This window comes from Vespa velutina, chromosome 19, assembly GCF_912470025.1.
Source record: "Vespa velutina chromosome 19, iVesVel2.1, whole genome shotgun sequence".
NCBI classification, from domain to species: domain Eukaryota; kingdom Metazoa; phylum Arthropoda; class Insecta; order Hymenoptera; family Vespidae; genus Vespa; species Vespa velutina.
Genome location: NC_062206.1, coordinates 2,104,172 through 2,124,442, shown reverse-complemented (window position 1 = coordinate 2,124,442; position 20,271 = coordinate 2,104,172). Strand labels below are relative to the sequence as shown.

General features: G+C 25.2%; 6 protein-coding genes across 9 annotated transcripts; 2 read left to right on the top strand and 4 right to left on the bottom strand.

The window, feature by feature from the left end:
* The first annotated feature begins 29 nt into the window (after nucleotides 1–29).
* On the top strand, nucleotides 30–5,849 carry LOC124955649 (WD repeat-containing protein 75). Of its 2 annotated transcripts, XM_047510374.1 has the most exons (15): nucleotides 31–237; nucleotides 364–565; nucleotides 653–837; nucleotides 905–1,024; nucleotides 1,096–1,283; nucleotides 1,358–1,516; nucleotides 1,592–1,785; nucleotides 1,921–2,105; nucleotides 2,233–2,396; nucleotides 2,465–2,651; nucleotides 2,729–2,907; nucleotides 2,970–3,142; nucleotides 3,257–3,442; nucleotides 4,996–5,105; nucleotides 5,208–5,849. In XM_047510374.1, exons 1-15 carry the CDS (start codon nucleotides 107–109, stop codon nucleotides 5,422–5,424), a joined length of 2,580 nt encoding a protein of 859 aa, XP_047366330.1. In that variant the 5' UTR covers nucleotides 31–106; the 3' UTR covers nucleotides 5,425–5,849. The 2 variants fall into 2 exon arrangements, with proteins under 2 accessions (XP_047366331.1, XP_047366330.1); XM_047510375.1 differs by lacking the exons at nucleotides 4,996–5,105; nucleotides 5,208–5,849 and adding an exon at nucleotides 3,533–4,307 and having other exon boundaries at nucleotides 30–237.
* Nucleotides 5,558–6,908, bottom strand: LOC124955650. Its single transcript, XM_047510376.1, has one exon. The coding sequence runs from the start codon at nucleotides 6,896–6,898 to the stop codon at nucleotides 5,618–5,620; it is 1,281 nt and encodes a 426-aa protein (XP_047366332.1). The 5' UTR covers nucleotides 6,899–6,908; the 3' UTR covers nucleotides 5,558–5,617.
* A 484-nt stretch (nucleotides 6,909–7,392) lies between these two features.
* Nucleotides 7,393–9,654, bottom strand: LOC124955653 (pickpocket protein 11). The gene is made up of 8 exons (XM_047510382.1): nucleotides 9,387–9,654; nucleotides 9,122–9,319; nucleotides 8,934–9,015; nucleotides 8,594–8,845; nucleotides 8,279–8,509; nucleotides 8,021–8,205; nucleotides 7,805–7,932; nucleotides 7,393–7,535 (listed from the first exon to the last, which is right to left on the bottom strand). The coding sequence occupies exons 1-8, from the start codon at nucleotides 9,518–9,520 to the stop codon at nucleotides 7,435–7,437; spliced, it is 1,311 nt and encodes a 436-aa protein (XP_047366338.1). The 5' UTR covers nucleotides 9,521–9,654; the 3' UTR covers nucleotides 7,393–7,434.
* A 242-nt stretch (nucleotides 9,655–9,896) lies between these two features.
* Nucleotides 9,897–10,910, bottom strand: LOC124955651 (single-stranded DNA-binding protein, mitochondrial). Its single transcript, XM_047510378.1, has 4 exons — nucleotides 10,641–10,910; nucleotides 10,463–10,550; nucleotides 10,215–10,334; nucleotides 9,897–10,134 (listed from the first exon to the last, which is right to left on the bottom strand). The coding sequence occupies exons 1-4, from the start codon at nucleotides 10,650–10,652 to the stop codon at nucleotides 9,935–9,937; spliced, it is 420 nt and encodes a 139-aa protein (XP_047366334.1). The 5' UTR covers nucleotides 10,653–10,910; the 3' UTR covers nucleotides 9,897–9,934.
* A 98-nt stretch (nucleotides 10,911–11,008) lies between these two features.
* LOC124955652 (small ubiquitin-related modifier-like) lies at nucleotides 11,009–12,797 on the top strand. 3 transcript variants are annotated; one of them, XM_047510381.1, is made up of 6 exons: nucleotides 11,009–11,044; nucleotides 11,305–11,423; nucleotides 11,543–11,611; nucleotides 11,699–11,776; nucleotides 12,061–12,132; nucleotides 12,233–12,797. In XM_047510381.1, the coding sequence occupies exons 2-6, from the start codon at nucleotides 11,409–11,411 to the stop codon at nucleotides 12,248–12,250; spliced, it is 252 nt and encodes an 83-aa protein (XP_047366337.1). In that variant the 5' UTR covers nucleotides 11,009–11,044; nucleotides 11,305–11,408; the 3' UTR covers nucleotides 12,251–12,797. The 3 variants fall into 3 exon arrangements, with proteins under 3 accessions (XP_047366337.1, XP_047366335.1, XP_047366336.1); XM_047510379.1 differs by having other exon boundaries at nucleotides 11,017–11,044; nucleotides 12,261–12,797; XM_047510380.1 differs by having other exon boundaries at nucleotides 11,029–11,044; nucleotides 11,302–11,423; nucleotides 12,261–12,797.
* A 1,172-nt stretch (nucleotides 12,798–13,969) lies between these two features.
* LOC124955750 (programmed cell death 6-interacting protein) lies at nucleotides 13,970–18,666 on the bottom strand. Its single transcript, XM_047510634.1, has 15 exons — nucleotides 18,418–18,666; nucleotides 17,836–17,951; nucleotides 17,392–17,519; nucleotides 16,993–17,271; nucleotides 16,794–16,895; nucleotides 16,489–16,711; nucleotides 16,276–16,399; nucleotides 16,007–16,184; nucleotides 15,766–15,927; nucleotides 15,524–15,667; nucleotides 15,232–15,447; nucleotides 14,859–15,008; nucleotides 14,624–14,765; nucleotides 14,338–14,526; nucleotides 13,970–14,247 (listed from the first exon to the last, which is right to left on the bottom strand). Exons 1-15 carry the CDS (start codon nucleotides 18,621–18,623, stop codon nucleotides 14,132–14,134), a joined length of 2,475 nt encoding a protein of 824 aa, XP_047366590.1. The 5' UTR covers nucleotides 18,624–18,666; the 3' UTR covers nucleotides 13,970–14,131.
* Between the last annotated feature and the right edge of the window lie 1,605 nt (nucleotides 18,667–20,271).

The following is a 20,271-nucleotide window of genomic DNA, read 5'->3' as shown; positions in this document are numbered from 1 at the left end:
ACAGCGCTATCTGTCGTCGTAAGAGACAAGCTCTGTAATTAGTTTATACTAGGTTATGGGTTGTTGTACATGTGATTTTGTTTATTAGTTTATAACACGCGATAAAATGCATATGAAATCAATTAAATTATCTAAATCAATAAATAATAACGGATTAGATGTAGATAATTTAATTGTAACGAGAAAAGGTGGTGGAAGTATAATCGATCATCGTCCATTATTTTCTGAAGATGGAGAGTAAGTATAGGTTATGTTATTAAGTGCCTTAATAATGACATATATTAAAATGTTAAAAATCGATATATCTTTTATTAAATTAACAAAATATCTTTGACTTACAAACGAAATTTGTCTTTGTGATAGAACATTATATGTCATATGGAAGCATACCCTACGAGCTTACAGTACGCAAACTGGAGATTTTGTGCAAGAGTTTGAGAGTATAAGTCGCAGAATAAGTGGTATTGTTCCATATCCTGATGGTTTTAATACAGTTATAGGTTGTACAGATAATGGGCAGCTTAATTTTTGGAGTTGCCAAAGTGGCATTATTACAAAAACATTAGTATGTATAGTTTGATATAATTTATAATGTTATATTTAGTTTTACAATATATCAAAGATTCTAATTGTATTTTATAACTTTTTACAGAACTTAAATTTTTCTTCGAAAGAACATACCAAAGTTAAAACTTTTCATATTGTAAAATATAAAAATGCAATTGATAGAGAAATTTCACAAGTTCTAATAACTTATACCACGAAAGGTAATAGCAAGATATATTTGCTATTATTTGACTTGCAAGATGGAAAGTGTTGTAAAACTACTTTTATTTTGTAAGTATTTTCTTAAATTAATTACTGTAATAAAAAAAAAAAAATAATATATTTTACATTTTTTCAGTATAAAAAATCCTGAATATTACGTTGATATAATAGGAAATCATGGAAATAATTTAGTAGCGGTTCTTCATGATACTGATTTGCACATATTAAATCCTTCACGTAATTTAGTTGACAAATTGTATGTATACTTTCTTATTTAATTAATTTTTATTCGTATCTATAAATTTATATATATTTATATAAAATTAGGCATAAAACAGGAAAAACAGGTAGGATACCAACATGTATTGCTGGACATCCTGAAGATGAATGTGTAGCTACAGGAGATTCAACTGGACGTGTAGTATTATGGAAAAATTTATTCCTAACTAGGCCACATACAGCAGTATATCATTGGCATACATTGCCTGTAACAGAGATAGCTTTTAGTAAAACGGGTAATTATTAAATTATTAAATATTTCAACTATAATTCATTAAGAAAAAGTTTAACTCACATAAATGTATTATAGGTGTTCATATGTACACTGGTGGTGGAGAGTGTGTGTTAGTAAAATGGACTATTGGAGCTCCATTAGAAAAATCATTTTTACCTCGTTTACCAGCACCAATTAAACATTTGACTATTGCACCAGATAATATTTATGTTGCTGTATCCACTTTAGATAATGGTAAAATATATAATTGAATATATGTATTAATATTTTATAAATATATTCTTAATGTCACATTAAAATTATTTACAGGTATTATTGTTGTAAATCCACAAAGAAAATTGACATCTGTGATACAAAATTTTACATGGGGAATTGCATTATCTTGTAAAGATTTATTTCCAGCAGGACTTGTAGTAGATCCACGTACAAATAGCCTTGTTTTAAATAGTCGTACAGGACATGTTCAGTTTTATAGCACACATACAAAAAGTCTATTATATAATGTAATTATATTACTTAGTTTGTGTATATATATATATATATATATATATATATATATATATGTGTGTGTTTAAAATATGCAAGTACATCTTATGAAGGATTTAATAGATATAATCTTTTATATATTCCATTTTTAGATTCACATAACAGCTGAAAATTTTATAACGCAAGAACGTAGTGTAAATATTTTAAACACAGAAGTAACAAAAGTAGCTTTGAATCACGATGGTACATGGATGGCTACGGTAGAAGAACGTGATGATAAAATTTCAACTCCAGAAGTAAGATTAAAATTTTGGATATTTGACATGAAGAAACAACTGTAAGTTAAATAGTATTTATATATAAATGTAGATAAATAATATATATATATATATATATATATATATATATATAATATAAACTATTGCATTATTATATAATTTAAATTTAATTATGAACTCCAACAGTTTTACATTAAATACATCAGTTGAACTTCCACATGAATTAGGAATTAATGCTTTACAATTTCAACCAAACTCATTATTTGGTGATGAAGATTCCTTAGTAGTAACTACTGGAAAAGATCAAAAGTTTAAGTTATGGAATCTCATAGAGCCAACATCAATCTATAGTAAGAAATGTTTTATATAATAGAATATTATTGTCTTTATGAAATAAACATGATTTATTTTATTTTAGAAAAAACAAAGCATTGGCATTGTTATGGTACAGGAAATTACCATGATTTATCAGCTACAGATGCTGCATTTTCTATGGATGGTTCTTTATTAGGAATTGGTTTTGGCTCATCTTTGACTATTTGGGAACCCGATACATGTACTTTGAAAAGTAGCCTTAGGCATAGTCAATATCCATATACCATAATGTAATACCATATCATTAAAATATTATCGCGTGATATATTAAAAAAAAGAAAAAATTTCACATTGTATTTTTTGTTAGGCGCATTGAATTTGGAAAACAGGAAGCTTGCAATCTTATTGTCGTTGTTTCGGATAAACATATTGCTGTCTGGAATATCTTATCTCTAAGTATTATGTGGAGTGTTTCTTTAAACGTGACGAAACTTACAGCCGATCCAAAATCTATTTATATGGCTGTTTTCACAGTAGATAATACATGTAAGTATTATCATTTTTTATGACTATATTTATTATTTAATTCTTTATTTATTTCTTTTCAGTGTACGTATTTAGTCCGCATAATTCATCGCCAGTATATGTAAAAAAATCAATCGTTGAAACTGATAGTTCAATATTAGGAGCTGTTTTTGTACCACGTTTGCAAGATAGTAAAGATTCTTCTTACAAGTTATGGCAAAAGAAATCACAATTATATTTTATAGATTCAAATCAAGTATGTTTTGTATATATAAATATGAGAAGAAAAAAATAATAATTACAATATTTATTCTCTCATTATTTTAATAATAAAATGAAGATATATTTAATAATTGATTTTTATATTTAGGAATTGTTGGCTTTGGAATCGGAATCCGAAATAGGAGATGCTTTAGAAATTTTCTCTAGAAATCAAAATATATCTTTAACGCCGTTCAGTAATTTTGTAGCATCTCAGACTGTATCAAATAAGGAAGAAAACATTTCATTCTTTCATGAATCATTCCGTATTTCAGGAAAAGAAAAAACAGATGAGGTAAGAAATATATGTATAAAAGTTCATTCAATAATTATATCTCACATTATAGCATCACACATACAGTATAAAAGTTGCTTATTTTTACAGAATTCTTATATCATTCGCACGCTCACGCGCGTGTATGTATATATATATAAAAACATGAAACAGTTCAATATTTTCTTGATAAATATTTTCGATAACGACGTATAAGATTAAATTTTCTATAACGTAAATAATTCCATTGAGGAATTTGTCTCATGTTTTTTATTGTCTATAAACGAAATTTTATAAATAATTATTGAAAAGAATTGATTTTCGGATAAAAAATACTTACCGTTTCCTTATCAGTAGTAAGATCCATTTGTAATGATTATTATTAACGTCAATATGAAAAAGCAAGAGAAGAAATATTTTCCAAACAATTTCATTTTTATGAAAATAATATCCTGGCAAAATCTTCTCACAAAAAAATATTTAAGTTAAAATAAATCCTCTTTTTTGTTTTTCTTTTCTTTTCTTTTCTTAAATTTTTCAATTGAAATATTCACCATGAAACAAACAACAATTGAAGTCAAAATCTTACAATAAGAATTGATAAATAATATGTATATAAAATGTATTTATTATAATTTATGATAGAGTTTCAACGTTCGATGTAACTGTCGTTAAAAAGTGATCTTGCCATGATTTTAATATAGGAGTTGCTTGGCTTTAACTCCCATCTTCTTATAATCTCATAACCCATACCTTCATTTTCCTGAAATTTCTTAAACACATCATTCAACATTCTTCTCCAGTTGTATATTAACTTCAATTCAGAAATTACCTTCTTTGAAAATTATCAATCAAATACACAAGTGTTTATTAATAGATATATTATGTTATATTAATAGATATTTTTTAAATTTATCCTATTATTACATAGGATCCAATAATTAATACAATATAAATAACAAAATTAAAGATTAATTTATGGTAAAAGTTATTTCATTTAATATGAATATAACAATATAAAAAATCATTTATATAATTTAAAATTAATTATTTTCTATTCCGTTGGCAACTAAGTCATTGCGGAAACAAAATCTTCAATCACTTAGTTGCCAACACAATTTATATATTTATATATAAATATATATATATATATATATATAGAGAGAGAGAGAGAGAGAGAGAGAGAGGGAGAGAGAGAGATAAGATTAAGTTTATCGTTTTATGAATGAGATCATAGTATCTTTGTTGCATCATTATGAAAAGAGATTTGAAGAATTAATACGTGTACTTTACACCAACCATAATTGTCTTCATTATGGTCTCAGTAAAGTATATTTTCAATTTCATTCTACTATATTTCTTGATGTTATTTTTCTCATACTACTTATGTTACTACTTTCTTCATCGTATTGTTGATATTTTAAATACAATTCATATCAACTTAAAATTTGCATTTTTCTATAAATAGAATTACACATTTAAATATTAATCAGTTAGTTGATTTTAAATACTTAAATTAAATAATATTTTATTAAGAAGAATAATATAATTCATTTCTTTTTTTTATTTATCAGCTTTTTAACGTCGCTGCTCATACGTTACCACCGATGAAAATGCTTTGTGCAACTTTTATAATGTCTTTACTATCGCAAAAAGATCAATCTTCGAATGATAAATTTTCAAGGTAATTAAAAATTAAAAATTTGATTATATATATTACATTAAAAATAATTAAATACATGGAAAATAAAAGAAAATGTAAATTTCTATGAAATATATTTTTTAGATCGGACGATCTTGATAATCTCGATAATCTTGATGATCTAGAAAATGAAGAAGTAGAGGAAAACGAAGACAATATTAAACATGTAAAAACAATAAAACGTGAACCATCACCAATTCCAATGAATATCAATATCGATGAATCAAACATACGATTAATTCATCATAATTGGTCATTTTTATCAACGATACTTCCAGACGAAGAAATTATTGAAAAATAAAACATATTTTGTATACATTATTTAAATAATATTAAAGTCTTTAATTAATAAGATGTATTTATCGTAGAGCACCCAAATACAAAAATAATGGTAAGTTTTAGAAAATTAAATACACGTAAGTCTAAACGTTTTCTTTTACAAAAAAAAAAAAAATTTATTAGATCTTTAAAAAAAAGATTAATTTATTAAATAATCAACATGGTACAGGTAATTCGTTAAGACGTTTAGCAATTTTAATTAACTCTTCAATCGTCTCCGTGATTCTATTATTATATTCCAAATTTTGTTTCATATGACCGATCACAATATTGGTTCTATCATTAAAAGTATATTCCAAATATCTGTTAGAATCGTTCATAATTTGGGTACTCAAACTTTCATCCATTAAAACTGTTGGAAAATATAACATGGCAGTTATCAAAGAACCTAAACGTTGTTCTTCTATTCCTTGAAGTAATTCGGACCAAGAAGGAGATTGTCCAGAAAATTGATGAATTTTTAAAGTCTCACAAAGAACTTTGTAATAATGTTTCAACATATCTTTTTCGCGTGTTTCTCTAAAACTACGAGATGTACATAGATAAAGTAATTGAGATACATCGTGTGCTAATGGACAGTATCTGACTATTTGAAAATCAATTAACAAACACTTCGGAGGTTCATCGTTATTAAACATCAAATTGTTAGCCCAGAGATCACCATGACTAATCACGTTTGATTTCTTTGTAGAAGACTGAATGGCTTCCATGATTTTTGGTGATGCTATTGGTATCAAGGTTGAATCAAGGCCAAGATTTTTAGCAATTTCAACAGCTACTTTAATTCCAGCATCAATCCATTGTTTATTTTGCCCTGCCCAAATAAATCCTTTCTCCTCAAACGCATTAGGATAGATTTTATTCAAAGGCACTGCCAAACGATCTTCTGCTATTAATGATGCTGCATGCATCTGTGCAATTGTTGTCAAAGCTGCAGTAATAAGTTCCTCATTGAAGAGTTTGTTTCGCATTGTATATCCTTTTCGTTGTAAATCCTCGAATATTAAATAATTATCTTTTACTTTGTAACAATTTGGTGACCAACGTTCTCCTTGATAGTTTTCATATAGTATTGGTATTATTTCATTGTAAAATATTACTTCCTTATTGAAAATACCTTTTGTTATTATGTAATCTGCTTGATCAGGTACATCATATGGTATTATCTTCGCAAAAAAGATGAATGTCCTTTTCTCATTCCTATGTCTCGTCGTAATGCAAAGTTTTTGATGCGAACCAAGAAAGCCAATTTTACCATTGGAATATGGTCGAAGAGAATAGTTTATGATTTCAATGTTGTTATTAAAAACACGATAAATTATTTCTTGAATATCTTCTGCAGTCAACAAATGATGAAACACATTCTGATTGGATATTAAATTTTCTTCATATTCTAAATCAGAATTAGATACAATTTGAACTTGTTTATTAGACATTCTCTGCTGTTTCTGCAGTCTCTGCAGTCTCTTTCTCTCTCTAATTCCTGTAGATTCCTATTATGTTCCTTTTTATATAGCATTGAATAAAGCTTTCACGAATATGATGCATTTATGATATGTCTATCTGTTTACTTTGAAACTTTGCTATGAGATATTTACCTCTACATGAATGATAATTTCCTATTTAAATTACCGATAAGGATACTACAGACAATATTCGATGCAATATGTTAAAGTATTTTTTTTTTTTTTTTTTTTTTACAGTACTCGTATTTTTTATTAACAGTGATTTATTGATCTTTACTGTACCAAGTTATTGATAAGAGTTTATGATTAAATTAAAATTGTATTATATTGTATAGGTTTAATCTGAGTTTATTTATAAAAAAAGATGTTTATAACAGATAATCAAGAAAATACGTGGCATTTCCATATTTTGCCATTGTTTGTATATTATCTATTTTTATTGATTAAATTTGGCACGAATTTTCTTGGTTATCTGATACTTTAAATTCGAAATAAATCAATCATATTCATATGATTTGATCACGACGAAGACAAAGCCAATAAGGTATTTCAAAGAAGCTGAGAATACTAGCGCCCATAAATAATCCAAGAGCACTTCCTACTGCAACTGAATAAAATATTAATTATTATTTACATTAGAGATTATTCGTAAAGAAATTTTCCATTAATCTACGTACACACTGTATATTATCATTAAATTTCCAAATATTTTTTGATAAGATATTCTTATGTTCTTGACAAATTCTTTTTATGATATCTTACAGAATGACATATTGCTCTGTCAAAAGATCAAATAATGTTGATTGCAGTTGCAAGAGATAGACAGAAAAATTCATTCATTTTAAATATTATTTTGATCTAATTGAACATATTTACCTATCAAATCTAAAAGGCTGTATACGACGTATCGACGATATTGTAAGAAGGGGCGAGATACTGACATAAAATCCATTCTTGCTACATCATTATCTATATGATTGAACTGAATGGGCTTGCTATGGTATCTGTGAAGACAAAATTATATTATAATTAATCATTACATTGTTAATTTAACAAAAAAAAAAAAATATATATGATAGGACTTCTTCTTACATGTTCATAGTATTTTCTTCACATTGAGGATAACATCTTTCTTTTATAGTTGTTAGCAATAAAATATCTTTTTTATTTTCAGACAAACATTGTAATTCCGTTAAATTACAGATTCTTGCGTTGGTAGGAGCAGGATAATAAAAACTTACACAGCCACAATACTCAATCATTTTTTGTATATATATCTATTAAAAGAATGATAAAAATATGAAGATATAAATATATATAATATTTATAATATTTATTAAAAATTTTTACCTCGATAGCACAGGTATCGCTACTATAAAATTCGAATATACTGTTTTTATCAGTTTCATGACTAAATCGACAATTTCTTTGTTTCATTGAAAAATATGATACGAATTGTTCGTTAAAAATAGGTATCATTAAAAATTCAATTCGAGTAGATTGTCCTTTTCTTATTGATGGAACTATATATTCACCCAAAGTAGCTACATTTGGTAATTGTAAATTATCCAATATATATGCCTACATTATATAATTATATATTGTATAACAATGTATATATGATCGTTTAAATAATTAGTATGAGAAGAGAAAGAAAATACGAACGTTAACAAATCGAGGAATATAACTACTTGATTTTTTATTTACTATAAGATCAATCACAAGATTTCCATTTTCAGTAGTACGATTAATCCAAAATTTAATATTTGAATTGTCGTATGGTTTGATATGTCGAGAATTAACTACGTAACAATAACCAGCGCCGGTTTTATTCAATGGTTTGAATTCATTGCAACAATCAAATTTTATATTGTTCCAGCTGCAATTAGCAAATATATCTTTACATTGTATCTGCAACTATAAAAATATTATTATTATTATTATTATGTATATATATATATATATCTTTTAAATCTGTAAATAAGCAGAATAACGATAAGTATACTGATTGATAGCCTTTCAATAATTCCTCAGCAGTAATATCGTCTATTTTCTCAGATGATGAAAATTCCAATTTTGATGGTAATCTATATAAAGTGATAATTATGAGAAAAAAAGCATGATGAATATTTAACAAAAAATTAATATTATTATAATATATTGTTAAAATTATTATTTTTTTTATGAGCTTACTGTTTAATATTGTATTTGTTTCTTAATTCGTTAGAATGCTTAATGCAAATTGCAATTGAAGGAAATGGAGTTTCCCAATTTATATATAATGTTTCTGTTGTAACATCAACTGGGTGTTCAATATATTCATAGATACTATCCTTGATCACTACAGTACAACCCCACCAACTCAGTACACAAAAGAATAACCAGAAAAATCTTCAAAGTACAAAAGAAAATGTTATTATTATAAATTATTTATAATAATTATTTATAATTATTTTACCGTTCGATATATAAACTATTCTCAGAAACAAGATATTTAACACCATGGATACTGCAATGACTTAAATATTGTTTAAGCACTTTCCAACAATAAATTATACATCGCAACATTTTAGATACCTTGTAATTTTTCATTCTAAATGTTAAGGTCGATTAATCGACATCACCACTGTCTCGGCTATATAATTCGATAGAGATATCATTCAACAATGAATTATAAAAAGAAAGATTTTAATCTTTGCTTTTAAACATTTATTTCTATAATATGCATGTGTCATTTGCTTATATTGAATATATGCAATATCATAAAATATGAAAGTGTTATTTAATTATGTAAACTCATTTATATTTCAAATATTTCTTTCTTTATCATATCATTTTCTCTCTTTTCTACATGTATACATTTTACCTTTTAACGCATATATATTTTCATAATTCATTAATGTATACACATCAATGAATTTTTAAAACTAAAATTATAAAAAGGGGCAATTCTTTTTTCAAATTAAAATATTTTAAAATTACAAAAGATCTTTTATTTTATTATTACTAATGGAAAAATATGACATCATCTGCTATAATAGCCGTTGATGATTTTATATTTCCTTCATCATCCTTAAATTCGCCATAAGTTAATCTTCCATTTACCAAAACGCGTTGTCCTTTCTTTAAGTAATTAGTTACATTTTGTCTAAGACTAGGTTTAAAAACACATATCCTGTGCCAATCAGTCTTTTGAATGAATTCATCTGCAAATAGTATTAAATAAGTGATATATATCACATTTTATTCTATCTAATTAAATTTATAAAAATTCATATATATGTACTATTTTCATATTTATAATTGAAATGAGTTGCCATAGAAAAAATCACTACGGGATGTTTCTCAGTTCCACGTTCTTGTGGAACTCCACCTACTCTTCCAAGTAATGTTATTTGGTTAATAGCTAAAATAATATTAATAAAAATTTATTTAAATATCATATTTCATATCTCATTCAATATATAATATATTATATATATTGTTAGATATAATACACATAACAGAAATTAAACAAATAATAATCTTACATACTTTTTTCTAGAGTATTCGTTTCGATTATTGGTGAAAAAAAACGTATATTGTTTAATTGATTTGTTCGAATACACACACGTGATATAACCTATAAAATAAATATATACAAATAATTATTACGTTATCATATGTTTTAAGAATAGTTTTATAATTAAAATGTTTGTTGATAATTTCTCACTTTATGAAACATTATGACAATTGTTAACACCAATTTTATTTATCAAAATGTAAAATAAGATTTTTAACTATTAGCCGATCTAAAGTTTAAGGAGTTATACTATGAAAATTATTTATATATATATATATATATATATGTGTGTGTATATATTTCGAATATTAAAAGAAACTACTATGTATTTCAAATGAATTGAATTAATTAGAAACAAAAGAAAAGTTTTAATTATGAAACATATAATTATCGCGCGTTAGGAACAGTAGAATAAATGATAGACTTGTTTAAAATAATTTAATATCTCACTCAATAAAAATACTTGTGTATTAGGCTTAATAGTTTACAATACAAATGATCCGTTAGCGCGTCAAGCTTTTGAGAACACATATTCGATTATAGTGATTACAACGGTAAGGTTCTCGAAGGCATTCTTGAATATTACTTTCATTTAATATTAAATTAATATTCTATTCTAAATATCATTTTATTATTGAAATTATCGATAAGTCCGAAGTTGGATATTTGTTAAAAATCTAAATTTGAGTTAGAAAATTGTACGTTATATATAAATAGAGAGAAAAGATATTATCTGCAAAATCAGTGCACTTTATAACATGCGTTTTAGAACGTAAATATACGAAACGTTAAAAATTTTTTATTTTTGAAGTAGAGAAGGCTGTGAAACTGACAAAAGCGCGCCGCCATATTGCGTGCTTGTGTTTAGTTACTGTTCTGGCGCGTGGTCAAGAATTATTATACTCTTAATTAATTACCATGTCCGAGAATCAGGTAAGCTCTCTCTCGATAAATGAAATTCTGATTTCTTCATTAACAATGTAATATTTATGATGCATTGTGAATTATTTAATTGATTGGCCGAATTTAACCGATCTAACCTTGCGAATTAGGAACAGAAACCTGAAGCCGGCCCAGGAGACGCGAATTCTGAATACATCAAGCTAAAAGTCGTCGGAAATGTAAGAATAGAGAATTATTCCATACTATTTTTTTTTTTACTTCAGTAATATATAGCAAATTCAATGTTACGTGAATTATCTTTTTAGGACAGCAACGAAATTCACTTTAGGGTAAAGATGACCACCCAAATGGGCAAGCTTAAGAAATCGTACAGTGATCGTGTGGTTAGTGTTTCTTTTTTATTTTTTACCTTCTTTATTCTCATTTTATTTCAATCATAAATATTCCCCTTTTCCTTTTATTCAGGAAATCTTTCAAATTTATACATCTGTTTACTTTGGTATAGTGTAGATATATGTACATATACATATATATATATATATATATACATTTGTATTTTGTATGTTCCATAATATAATATTGACAATATAATATTTTCAATGTAATATTTTAAAATATTATAGTATACGATAAAAGTAATTTTATAATCTTCTCTGATTTTAATTAGGGAGTACCTATGACATCGCTGAGGTTTCTTTTTGATGGTAAAAGAATTAATGATGATGAAACACCAAAGCAGGTAATTTATGCGATTTAATATATGAAAATTAAAGAAAAAGAAAAACAAGTGTGTGTCTCCATTTAAGTATATCATGATTAAAAAGTTTAATATGTATCAGAACTTAGATGGCGACTAATTATTTTCAGTTGGAAATGGAAAATGATGATGTAATTGAGGTATATCAAGAACAAACAGGTGGTCTCTATTGAAAAAATTATAAAGTAATATCATGCAATTTGGTTTTAATATTTTCTAAAGTGAAAGTGACTATCATAAGAAAAGGACAAGTTTATTAATATGCATATATATGTTAAAGAAAAACAATATGTAGTTCCATTTTCATATAATATTCTAAATGTGCTGTTCTACATTCCTGTAACAAGGCAAGTCTAAGGACCAGCAACACAATCAATCTTTTGTAATGTATACATTCATTGGTTAAAAAATCAGTTAAGGCGAATAATTGAGACTACCGGTTCTATTAAAATATTCGATGTTTTACGTATTACATATAATCCCTGTTTAATTAATTAGTTGTAGATGTCAAAGAAAAAAAAAAAAGAATTCGTTATTAGTTTCGTTAAAAGTAAAACAAGAAGGTAAATTTTAGATGATATGAACGTGGTTTAACAAAATTGTTGCATTTAAGGTACATCTGTAATAAAAAAAAAAAGTAACAACAATAATATTTTTATTTGCCCTCACAAATATTGTTCTTTAGAGAACTTGTAAAAATGTGTGTGTGTGTATGCTAGTTTTTAGACATATAATATTATGCTGATTTATTAATATAAATCATAATATTTCTAAAGAGTTACACAAAATGATCACATTTTTGTGTAAGTAATGTGGATGCTTGCTGTGTTTAAAGTAGTCATATATTACACAAAAAAATCTTTAATCTGATAATATGAATAAGTTTTATTTTACAGCAAAAAATAATACATGTCGAGCAATAAATATTTAAAATATATGAACTAATTAAAAGATATTTTATAAAAATTATATTTGAGATATCAGTTTGTCGTGTATATTTCCATATTCTTTATATATGAATATTAATTCTTTTTATCTTTATATACATATATATACATATATATATGTATATAAGCATCCCCATTATAGTATTTATTTAATCATTCATTAATATAATTAATCATTTAAAATAATACAATTTTTACAAATGTAATAAAGTCTATTCTAACAGAGGGGCAAGTGAGTTTCTTTCTGTAATGTAATAAAGAATATAATTCTATCAATACTCTCTCATACATCACAGTTATTCTTTTATATTCATAATAATTTCTTATCTATAAAGGATATGACACACGTTTTTGTTATTTCTAAAAGATATGGCACATTTAAAACGATAAAACTTGCCAATGTAATATCGAAATTACGACAGAGTTTTTTAATTATATGTAATTAATTTTGTATTTAAATACTTATAATCTCAATAATGAATAAAACAACACTTAATGAATATATTTAATCACTCTCAAAATTAATTTCTTTCGATGAAAAGAACAACTAAAAAATTATTATTTAATAATAAAGTATCAATTAAATAATAATTACTGCAATTATTTACACGTAAGCAGTATATTACATAAAGAGGAGTTCGGAATTAAAAAAGAAGTTTGAAATTATTGTTCGACAAAAAATTTATTAAAAATTAAATTGTCTAATAATTATATTACATTAAAAAATATATATTTATGATTTGCAAATAAGCAATTAATATTTTACGAAGCGACAATCAAGGCATCATTTAATATACATTGAAAAATACTTACAATAATTTTCTATTAATGTTAACAATATTATTTAATTACAAGAAAATTTAATCTGTTTAAAACTTAATTATAAAATATTTCACTTGCGTTCAATATTAGTAATAACATAATTGTGGAAACAATAGAATTATATATATAACTTCTCTGTTGCTTCAATATATTCAATATAGAATATGAATTTTAATTCCCATCACAGCATCCATTGTAAATAGACTTTTAATTCACCAAGGATTTTGTCCTGGTGGATTTGAACCACCATATCGAGGTAATGTAGCATAATTACCATAACCAGTATAACCACCATAAGTACCTGGAGGTAAAGCTTGATTATAACCACCTAAAAACGGGAAAACAAAAAAGGATAAAACCTGATTATATAAAAGAAAATAAATATTAATATTTCATAAATTGAAATTTTTTAATATACCTTGCCCGGGATATGGCATCGTTGCATATGGATTATATGTTGCTGGCATAGGTGGAGGCATATAAGTTGGATACGGAGCAATAGGACTTGCACCATATGGTACAGGCATAGCTCCTGGATGTTGCATAGGGTATGGTAAATTTGGCATTTGCGGATTTTCTGGATTAGATTGTTTTTGACTCGAACTTGCTGTAAAGTACATGAAAAAAAAAGAAATTTTTTCATTACTTTATAATAAAGATAAAATTTTGAAGTGAAATCTTTTTAAATTTGATTATTCTTTTACCTTCGTGATGAGATGGAATACTTGGCGTTGTGGCTGGACCGGTATGACTTAAATTAGTGGTTAAATCCTTTAATAATTCTTCTTTCTCAGTCTTACGAGCAAAACAGAAGTCCGATATTTTATTTTGGAAAATGACTAATAGCTGAAAACAAGATCATTTCACTTTTATACATCTGAAGATGCTTTAGTTAATGATGATGATAAACACTTATGATAAAAAAATAATTAATATTACCTGCGTTAAATCATTGTAAAATTTGATTCCTTCATTCAAATGGCTCTTTAATTCTTTAAATGCATCAAATGCAGAGGCCAATTTACAAAGCATTATTTCTCTTGAACTACCACTACCAGATTGTTCATTAGTGAACTTTGTATGAGCATTCTGTAAAAATCAGAATTATTTCACTTGTTTTCCTTAATAATAATAAATAAATAAAAAAAAAAAAAAAAAAAAAAAAAAAAAGTACAATGAAAATAATACTACTGATGAGTTCGTCAATAATTCAGCAATCAATGAAATAATTAATTAATGATTGAAATTAGCACATTAATCGTTAATTAAATTAAGATATTGTTTAAAGTGTAATATATCCATAATACTATACCTGAATATCAGCTATTAATTTTTCTTGACAAGATAAACTTTCTCGTACTTCTTTTTGCAAAGGTCCATAACATTTTCCAATATTTTCAACGGATATATTTGGTTCGTCGATCACTCCATCCTTGGCAAGAGCACTTAAAAATGTTGTTTTCATATCTGTTGTAGCTGATTTTAATTCACTTTCAATTACATCACGTTCTGCTTTCAGTGTCTCTACCTAAAAGTAAATTTGATTTATATCTGATGTATAATAAATAAAAACATAAATTGAATTGTACAATCGAAGATATTACATCTTCCATCAATTTTCTTAGTTGCATCACTATATTACTTTCTTGTACTGCTGAACCATTAGGGACAGCCATAGATATTTGACTTTCATCCATACTTAGGATTTCCATACCTTCTCGATGAGTTTCATATTTATTACGAACTTCCTAATTGATAAAGATAATAAAGAAATTTCCATCAGTATAAAATACATTTTTATTATAGATTAAATATATATATATATATATTAAGAAAGTATTACTACCTTATCTGCAGAAACAGCATTATTAATAATTTCACGATATTTACGTGTATTGGCAATAAATTGTTCTGTCAATCGAGCACTAGATATTCTTGTCCAACGTTCTTTAAATTGTTCTCTCAATTGATCATCAGATTCACGTTCTTCTTGAAGCATTCGTTCACACTATATCAAAAGTAAAAATAAAATTGATAAGCGATTAAATAATTGTGTTAAAATAGTTATAATAAAATTTCATATTTACTTCATCTAATAATTCCTGATTTCGTTGTAATAATTCTGGAAGTTCTTTCATTGATGCTTCCAAAATTGCCTTACCACCACCTTCTCGTACATAATTTGCTTTTTCTAACAATGATTGCGGTAATTCAGTTCCACTTGTGTCTTCAATGGCTGCTGGTAAATTTAAATTTGCTAACACACTGTAAAATGAAAAATATTTTATTTTATAATAGTATCTTAACATAATAATCTTTTAATAATATGTGTCTTTCTATATTTTAATAATTGTACCTATTAAGAACTTGTGTCATTTCTCGTAGTTTAGATATTTCTGCATTAACAAGTTCATTGCGGCGAACTTCATAAGACGATAAAGCTTGATGCACACCAACTGGCAATAATTCCGTAAAGAGATCTATAAACATAAAACATTTTTAATATATGAAATCAATATAAATATTAACGTAATATAATAATAGATAATACAAAAGAAATAAATGAAACCTTTAAAATTTGAACTGAATCTTTCAGGCAATGGAAGTAATTTTGCAACATTAGCCTTTCCAACTGGTTCTAAACTCTTAACATCTGGAATTCTTTCATGATAGATAAAATCATTATCCTTTTTAACTTCAGTTAAATTCCTTTGTGCTTTGTTAGCATAATCTTGGAATAAATTAGGCTTGTTAGATCGTTGTTGAGCAGCTTTAAATAATTCCACAGCATGCTAAAAATATATATATATATATACATATATATTTTTGTTAATGATGAAACATATTAAATTGTATAATAATTATAAAATTTACCTCTAATCTTGCAATTTCTTCTCCTATATTCTTATTATTTTTACATACAAGCGACTGATAAAATTCCATCATAGCACGATAGCCAGCTTGCTTGCCTGCGATCTAAAATAATAAAATGTGAAAAAAAAAAAGAATTGTCTAATATAAATTAATTATCTAATATAAAAATATTAGTATGTTAAATAAATAAAGTATTTACCAATGGAATCCATTCTTTATCCCAAAATGCACGGAAAATTTCTTTCTGGAATAACTTTAAGGCATCAGCATATAATTCTTCAGCTTGTGCAGCTAATTTTGCAACAATGCCATCTTTCATAGAATCATGAATTGCTTTATGGACAAAAATTTCTTGAGCTTGTGCTAACATCAATGAGGATAATGCACCTAATGTTTCAGGACTAATGTCAGGAGTTGGCTCTTGTTGAATAGCCATCATTACATTTCCTTTTAAAAAATTAAATATACCGGCAGATTGCTAAAATTATTATTAATTTAATGATAGATCAAATATAAATAAACTAAATCATATATATATATATATATATATATATGTATACATCTTAATAATTAATTGTAGATATAGAAAAAAACTAACTTGAAACAATTTAGCAGCCAGTTTTAATCCTTCATCACTTTCCAAAGATTGAGTTACAGCAACAGAGCTTTGTAATGCAGCAATGTTGAAGAGTACACAAACCTTTTCATATGCCAAAGTGCTAATTGCTATAAACAATAAGCACATTTATGAACAATAATATATTATGTGAATTTTTATTATAAGAATAAATGATATATAAAACAATTTCGTTCAATTTTGATCATATCTCTGCTAAATTAATTAAATATAAAAACTTTGCCAATTTTATATATATATATTATAATATTTTATTAAATTTATTGTGCATATGTATGTTAGCTCGAAAGATATAATGATAATCAAAATTAAAATCTTATCTTATCTATAACTTAAGTGGTAACTTTCATATCTGTTATATAAAAAATAAGAGGCAAGTAAAAAGAATAATTTAATAATACTTACTTAAACTTAATTTTCCACCAAAAATAGTACGATCAAAGGCATCTTTCCACTTAAATGGTATTTGTAATTCGTGTGCAGGTATCTTTCCTTCTAAAGCACATAGTTGGTCATAATAACTACAAAAAAAAAAAAAAAGATAAAAAGAATCATGTATTTCTTTGTATACAATATATGCACTAGTATATTATTTTAAAAATGATTAATTGAAAACAATGATTATAATGGTGCCCATGCAATTTTCATATGTAATAAATCTATTAACGCATATACAAAATAATCTATAAATCATAATATTATAAAATTGCATTATAATTTTAAATGATCATTTCAAATGACAATTTATATTGCAAACAATTAATTTATATAAATATATTGAAAAATATGTATATCATTTTTATTAAACAGCTTTGAACAGAGATACATTGTCAGTTTTATAATTTATTTTAATAATAATAAATATAGAATATAATATTAGAAAGATAATTCGTATATTGTTATTAAAATTATTGTATTTTGATTCTCTTTATTAATATTGCATGAAACGATATAATCAGAGTAATAATTAAATTGAATGAGTCATACTTGTAAATAACCTCCAACGAACTCTCGTATTTTTCGAAAGCTCGCCATAATGCGTTGTTCCTTAATACACTTAAATCGTGAATTGCTTCGGTATAATCCTTTTGATTATTTCCACCACTGTATGTCGATTTAATAACGTTTGTTAATGGTTTAATAATATCTACGTCGGACGGTTTCTTCAATGGTATTCCTATCAGCTCAGCCATTTTGATTTTGACGGCTTGATTTCGTTAGTACGCAATGGAACTGAAAGACGCTGTCATTCTGAAGTGAGCTTTGTATTATATATATATATATAGATTATTTCAATTATAAAAGTGCTCACTACATGCAGAAAATAACCTAATTTTTTTAACAGATAGAATAAATTAATTATAATTCATATTAATTATATTTTCAAATAACAATAATATGTGTTATAAGAAAAAAAAAATATACAAAATATGTAATATTTAATTCATAGATATAATATTATCGAGCAGAACATGACAACTTCTTTATAGATATTGGAATAAATTAAATATATATATATATATATTTTTTTTTTCTTTTAAATGATACAACTTAAATACATTGTATATTTAATAATTATTATTTTGCTATTTATAAAATATAAATATTTAGATGTGACAAAACTTCTATAAACTTTGAAATGATATAAAATCAAAAATGTTTATAAAGTATTCTTTATAACCAATAATTTTTCAATTAATACCTCAGTGATGTATTAATTAAGTAACGTACTAAATATAAGTATATTACTCATTGATAATTTTAATTATATTATTCCTAAGTATAAATTATGGACATGTAAATATTAATTCTATGGTTCTTTTGATTTAATTATAGACTATAAAAAATTTATTCAGAACGTTTAATAATTTAAGTATATACATATATATTAGTAAAGCCAACTTTCTTTGTAATATTCTTAACACCATCTAGCGTTAGGATTGGTACTAAATGATTAAAAAATGTATTTTTTTTACTACCCATGGCGTCATCTAGCGTTTCTCTTTGAACGATATTTTCGCGCGTTTTATTCAACGAACTCCACTATTGTCATGTGTTCCTATTACAAATCAAGCATTTTTGTGACAATATGACTGCTGATTATAGACAGTCCTATATATAGATATATTAAATATATATATGGTAGATATTAATAATTTATTTCTCAATTATTAAGTATTAAGTATTAAGTATTAACTTTTACGATTTTATGTTATATTTGAGATTCCATAGAATATTTTAAACATCTAAACGTTTATAACTTGTTCTCGGAAATTAAATAAATTATATTTTTAATGTAGATTAAAGATGATAGTTTGAAATGAGAAAATGATATTTCGAATTATTGAATAAGATTTATTTTGTTAAATGAAAACATTTTCCTTATCAAAAATGCTATTCTTTCTCGAGAACAATTTATTAGTGAATAATTATTATGCATAAATATTAAATATTTTCCAAAAATTCGAAAATATATATGTCATTATTTTTGTAACTTCCTCCGTAAAAATAATAATACATTTTATATTATTATTACAAATAATTCTACTATTATAATATAATAACAACAACATAGAAATTTTTCTTTTTTAAACGTGACAATTTGAAAATTAATATTTTCATTAATTTTATAATTATTTAAACGATAAATAATATAATCGAAATACATTGAATTAATATATAAACAATAATATATTCGATTAAACGTAACAAAGCTCGTAGTAAAATACGCGATAAATCAAAAAATAATCTTTATTTAAAATTCCAATAATAACAAATCTTTAACTAGCGATCGTCGAGCTATGTGTAATGTCAACAAAAATAAACTCTTGATTTGACTTT

Coding starts and splice junctions, on each gene's coding strand:
- LOC124955651 (XM_047510378.1), bottom strand. Junction 10,335..10,462: donor AACGAATACTCTAGAAAAAA/GTATGTAAGATT, acceptor ATATTATTTTAG/CTATTAACCAAATAACATTA. Junction 10,135..10,214: donor CAATTATAAATATGAAAATA/GTACATATATAT, acceptor TACTATTTGCAG/ATGAATTCATTCAAAAGACT.
- LOC124955649 (XM_047510374.1), top strand. CDS start 107: ATGCATATGAAATCAATTAAATTATCTAAATCAATAAATAATAACGGA. Junction 566..652: donor GCATTATTACAAAAACATTA/GTATGTATAGTT, acceptor AACTTTTTACAG/AACTTAAATTTTTCTTCGAA. Junction 1,786..1,920: donor CAAAAAGTCTATTATATAAT/GTAATTATATTA, acceptor TTCCATTTTTAG/ATTCACATAACAGCTGAAAA.
- LOC124955650 (XM_047510376.1), bottom strand. CDS start 6,898: ATGTCTAATAAACAAGTTCAAATTGTATCTAATTCTGATTTAGAATAT.
- LOC124955652 (XM_047510379.1), top strand. Junction 11,612..11,698: donor AGCTAAAAGTCGTCGGAAAT/GTAAGAATAGAG, acceptor TTATCTTTTTAG/GACAGCAACGAAATTCACTT. Junction 12,133..12,260: donor ATGATGAAACACCAAAGCAG/GTAATTTATGCG, acceptor AATTATTTTCAG/TTGGAAATGGAAAATGATGA.
- LOC124955653 (XM_047510382.1), bottom strand. CDS start 9,520: ATGAAAAATTACAAGGTATCTAAAATGTTGCGATGTATAATTTATTGT. Junction 7,933..8,020: donor GAAGAAAATACTATGAACAT/GTAAGAAGAAGT, acceptor TTGTCTTCACAG/ATACCATAGCAAGCCCATTC. Junction 7,536..7,804: donor CAGCCTTTTAGATTTGATAG/GTAAATATGTTC, acceptor TATTTTATTCAG/TTGCAGTAGGAAGTGCTCTT.
- LOC124955750 (XM_047510634.1), bottom strand. CDS start 18,623: ATGGCTGAGCTGATAGGAATACCATTGAAGAAACCGTCCGACGTAGAT. Junction 15,668..15,765: donor ATGCTGTTTCTGCAGATAAG/GTAGTAATACTT, acceptor TTTATCAATTAG/GAAGTTCGTAATAAATATGA. Junction 15,448..15,523: donor TAAGAAAATTGATGGAAGAT/GTAATATCTTCG, acceptor ATTTACTTTTAG/GTAGAGACACTGAAAGCAGA.